This window comes from Papaver somniferum, chromosome 2, assembly GCF_003573695.1.
Source record: "Papaver somniferum cultivar HN1 chromosome 2, ASM357369v1, whole genome shotgun sequence".
NCBI classification, from domain to species: Eukaryota; Viridiplantae; Streptophyta; class Magnoliopsida; order Ranunculales; family Papaveraceae; genus Papaver; species Papaver somniferum.
In genome coordinates, this window is record NC_039359.1 from 134,029,565 (window position 1) to 134,034,975 (window position 5,411).

The window sequence follows — 5,411 nt, forward strand, 5'->3', positions numbered from 1 at the left end:
CAGCTGAGAATTACAAGATCAGCAGGTGGAATAAGAGATGAAGCTACAAAATGGCAGTGGTAGCTGCAAGATAGAAGAAATGTTGAGCAGTATGGGTTCAAGAAGCTACTGCAATGAAAAGAAGGGATTAGTGGTGTTGTTGTGAATGAGGTAAGGTTGCAAAGAATGTGTGCAGTGTTATGAAATGGAGGTGTTGAACAGAAAATGCAGTGGCTGCAAGAATGAGTGTGGCGATGTTTAATGTGGTAGTACAGATGAAGCTGATTCAGGTGGAATGAAAGGTGCAGCACTGGTTAGGCCTTGGCCTAACTTAGCTGTCAAGCTCTCTGACTCAACCTGACTTGGCTGATTTAACTCACTGATATAACATTAAATCAGTGATACAAAGGACTTTTAGGTCTTTTTAATTACACCTAACGGTGCTAACTTTCCATCCATCACTTTTGGTCAAAACTTGCCTAGTGTAGCAATAAATAAAAAAAGTGGCCTAGAAATGAAAAGCACCAAAAAAACGGGCCTATTTTTGTGAAAAGCCCTTGAAACTTTGCTAATGTGATGATGAAACAACAAAAGTTACCGACTTATAGGTTCTTATCTAAAAGACCTGGACCTGACTTGGGAGCTCCATCCATGTTAGAGTTGGGCCATTTGAGGTGTTTTTACCAGAGGATTGAAAATTCCTAGGGTTTTTATTACTTATTCATTATTGAGATTTGGAGATTTCATTCTTTGATCTTTTTTTTTGAAGGAAAACTTATATTGAACAGAAGTTAAAAGTTACAAAAGGGGAATAGTGATATAGTGTTAGGAGGCTGCAATTCCCATTCTTTAATTACATTAGACTTCCGAGCTAACCTAGCCAGAGCATCTGCTGCTCTATTAAGTTTCCTAGGGACATATTTACAATACGGACTATGAAAAGACGACATGTCATTTTTACAATTAGTTACATAGGAAATGTGGGTCCAACAAATGTAACATGCTGCACCATTTATAGCATTCACCAGAGCTTGGTTGTCAGAGACGACAATGATACGCTGCAGTTGTTTTTGCTGAGCCCACTCCATAGCATGAGTGATGGCCTGTGCTTCAGCAGCGATCACCGAAGATGCATTAATGGTCCAACATTTTGCTTTTTCAAAGATTCCGTTGGGTTTATACCAGACAGCTCCACAACCTGCAATAAAGGAGGAATTTCTCATAGAAGCATCCCCGAAAATTAGTGAATAATCACTAAGTTGAGCCAAATCTTTAGCCTTCAAAAGAAAACGATTCAAATTAGTTGGAACAGTACAGGAAGTTTTTGCTAAATGCTGGTAAAAAATGGAAGTTTGCTGCAGATATTGCAACTGAGAGTTAATACGTTGTATAACTATTAAAGGATTTTGTTGCACATTTTCAAAACTGGCTTTGCACCTAGCCTTCCAAATCTGCCACATGACTATAATATAAATTCTATAAAGATCATTTAAATCAGAGGTAAGCTTAGAAGAAAACCAATGCATTATCCAATATCTGAGGCTATGAAAACAGGCAAGGGCAGAAAACACCTGTGGGCAAAGATCAAACCATACTGCTCGGGCAAAATCACAATGATAGAAAAGATGATCTAAAGTTTTATCAGCCAAACCACATAGAGGACACAACATGTCAGAGACAACTCCAAATCTATATAAATAAGATTTGAAAGGCAATATATCATGAAGACACTTCCAAATGAAGAATTTAAATTTAGGAAAAACATTCAAATGCCAAACCCTAAGCCATTGTCGTTGCTCTTGCTGTGAAGAGTTACATTGAGCCTTAAGTAAAGCTGAATATGTTGATTTGGTTGTAAAATGCCCAGATGTTGTTAAAGACCATTTAATTGCATCAGTGCCTGTTGCAGGAATTCTAATCTTATGAATGATATCAATTTGATCTTGACTAAACAGTTCAGCTAAAGCTGAATCATCCCATTCATTATTGTAGTGATCAATCAGTTGAGAAACTTGGTTATAATCTTGCAAATGGTAATCAGTAGGCTTTTGAAGAAACTGAGATTCAGATTCAATCCATCTGTCTTGCCAAATGCTGATATCTTCTCCCGAAACAACCTCCCATATGTGATATTGCTTGACAATCTTAAGACCTTTACAGATGTCGTTCCATATCCAAGTACCCTTCCTCCTAAGAATAGCATGCAAAGGTTTATGCTTTGGGAAGTACTTAGATTTGATAACTCTAGACGACAAAAGATCAGGCTGAGTAACTAGTCTCCAAGCCATTTTGGCTAAAAGAGCCAAATTGAATTTTTCCAAATTTTTGAACTCTAAACCCCCAAATCTATTGGGTAAAAAAATTTTATTCCAAGCTCTAGGGTTTAAACCTTTCTGATTTGGATGATGTCCCCACCAATAGCGACGCTGTAGAGTATTCAGTTTCCTAATAGTAGCATTCGGTATGGGGAAACACGACATTTGATACAAAGCTACAGAATTTAAAACCGCCTGAATCTGAACAGCTCTCCTCGCCTGAGGAATGAGTTTTTCCTTCCAGCCATCTAGCTTACGTTGCATTTGATCTATAAGTGGCTGAAAACTAAGAACTTTAGATCTATTCAAAAACAACGGTACACCTAAGTATCTATCAGAAAGTTTCATAGTTTTCATTTGAAGTAAGTCAGCTATATCGTTTTGTCGACACCTAGAGATACTTTTACTAAAAGTAATGCCAATTTTCAGAGGGTTTACAATCTGACCAGAAGCTCGACTAAATCTCAATAAAAGGTCTTGGGCATACTTGAGTTCAAATTTATCTGCCCTAAGAAATAATAAGATATCATCAGCAAAAAAACAAATGTGATATTGAAGGACCATTTCGAGCCGGCTTAACTCCATGAATATGTTTCTTCCTCTCTGCATTACTAAGAAGACGGGATAACGCATCAATGCATATGATAAAAATATAAGGCAATAAACTATCCCCTTTCCGAAGTCCTCTAGTAGGATTAAATGCTTTACACGGAATTCCATTTAGAAGAAGAGAAATAGACGGTGTGCTAATACAATGATAAATCATAGAGCACTAGTTCTCAGCAAAACCTAATCGGTGAAAAATATCTCTAACAAAAGACCACTCCATACGGTCAAACGCCTTAGACATATCTATTTTAACAGCCACATCTCCTGTCCTATCCTTTTTCTTTTTCATAGTGTCCAGTAGTTCATGTGCAATAATTATGTTATCTTGGATACATCTACCTGGAACAAAATGGTGGACAGAAATGATCTTAGCAATGATGGGCTTCATACGATTAACCATAATTTTAGAGATTATCTTATAAATAGAATTGCATAAGCTGATAGGACGAAAATCCGAAGGAGTGGAAGGACATTCCACCTTAGGAATCAATGTCTGAAAAGCAAAATTTAACTTAGGATCAAAATGTTGAATTCTAAAGAACTGTTGTACCACATCAACTACTTCTGATTCAACCACGTCCCAACAAAATTTATAAAATCCAGTTTGGAACCCATCAGGTCCCGGAGCTTTCCAAGATGGAAGCTGAGCAACAGTAGCCTTTATTTCTTCTAGATCTGGTAGTTTTAACAGTTGTTCATTATCTGAAGCAGTAATGCATGGAGAAATGAGATCAAGCATACCAGAGTCTCTTAGGGGATTGGATGATGTTGTAATATGCTGAAAATGACTATTTATAAGAGCCTCTAACTGATCTCTTTCCTTACACCATACCGCTAAAGAACTTTGTAGTGAAGCAATATGATTTGTCCTCCTACGAAAATTTGCTATAGCATGAAACTATTTGGTATTACGATCTCCATAAGCAAAATAGTTATCTCTAGAGATTTTCCTAAGATGCTGGTTATGCACATCATACCAATGAGAAAGTTCAGAGTTTCAGCTGCTGATACTGAGAGGTCATCTCAGCTTCAGTGTTATGCTTTACCAGACAATGCATCTTATTCTTTATAAACTTAATTTTACCCTGAATACTACCAAAAGTACTCTTACTCCAATCTAGTAGAGCATATTGTGTATTGTCTAGTCTACATGAGATTCCACCTAAATCTAGAAGAGAATCATGAGCATTCCATGCAGCAGCAATAACATTTTTACATTCTGTGTGAGCTAACCAGTATTCAAATAATCTAAAAGGCTTGTTAACATGATAGGAAACAGAGTCAGTGGACAACATAATCAGAGCATGATCAGATCCAACAGGTAGTAAATGAGATAAATGAGCAGTTGCAAAACATTCATTATTCACTAAAGCTCTATCGAGACGAACACGAATAAGCTGTTCACCACTTGTATGATTCGACCAAGTAAAAGGATCACCACTATACATAACATCCGTGAAACCTAAATCTCTAATTATCTGTGAAGCATAAACATGTTTTTGGTCATGAGAACTAGTTCCACCCTGTTTTTCAGAAGCATCTAACGTTGTATTTAAGTCTCCTAAAAGGAGACACGACAAATTATACTCATGGGCTAGATTCTGAACAGATGACCTCTGAATGGAATTATCGTGATCATAAATAGCTCCATAGATACAAGTTAACATCCATTTCCCAACAGATGCATCAGTCTGCAGAAGAAAAGAAACTAAGTTTCTTTCCTCTTGGATAATTTCAATATGGAAACCATCTTTCCATAAAACACAAAGTCCTCCTGATAAACCTACCGAACTCCGAATCCAGTAATTTGGATAAGCAAAAGACTTTTGAATGTATTGCATTTTCTTATATCCTGTCTTTGTTTCTGATAAAAATACTAAGTCAGGGGAATGGGTAGCTATCTCACTTTTAAGATGATTTTGGGTGAGGGGTTGACCTATTCCCTGGACATTCCAAGATAAGAATTTCATTTTAAAGAAGACAGAGATATTTGCATACAATCAAACTGTAGTATCAAACAAGCAAAACACTCTTAACTCATACAATATGAAGACACCACTACAAACATACAACAGACTTCTATCATACAACACAGAGCCAAATTAGAATGACAATAACAATAAGCAATACAAGCAAGTAGTAAAAAGAATAACTCAACACACTAAAGAAATTATACATGGGAGACGAAGAGAGTAAAAATAGTAGCACAAAGTAAGGAAGGAAACACAAACAGTCAGAATTGAAACAAGTGAGATGAAACACAAACAGTTAAACCAAAGTATGATTCAATGAACCAATGAAACACTAACAGTTCAGAATTGAAACTAAGGAAACGAAACAATTGAATCGAAACGCAAAGAAACTCAGGTACTTATCTGTGAAATTCGCAAGACGATTAAGAAAAGTGGGCAAAGCAGCACTGCTAGAATAAGCCAACTTATTAAACGCCACCTGAATACGGGCCAACTGTGGGTTGTTGATGTTTGAATTGATACTTGAAATCAAAAG

At 36.6% G+C, this 5,411-nt stretch overlaps 2 protein-coding genes across 2 annotated transcripts; both read right to left on the reverse strand.

Moving 5' to 3' along the window:
• Positions 1–770: 770 nt before the first annotated feature.
• On the reverse strand, positions 771–2,903 carry LOC113351990. Its single transcript, XM_026595879.1, has one exon. The coding sequence runs from the start codon at positions 2,901–2,903 to the stop codon at positions 771–773; it is 2,133 nt and encodes a 710-aa protein (XP_026451664.1).
• A 163-nt stretch (positions 2,904–3,066) lies between these two features.
• Positions 3,067–4,744, reverse strand: LOC113351991. The gene is made up of 2 exons (XM_026595881.1): positions 3,950–4,744; positions 3,067–3,801 (listed from the first exon to the last, which is right to left on the reverse strand). The coding sequence occupies exons 1-2, from the start codon at positions 4,742–4,744 to the stop codon at positions 3,067–3,069; spliced, it is 1,530 nt and encodes a 509-aa protein (XP_026451666.1).
• Positions 4,745–5,411: the final 667 nt, after the last annotated feature.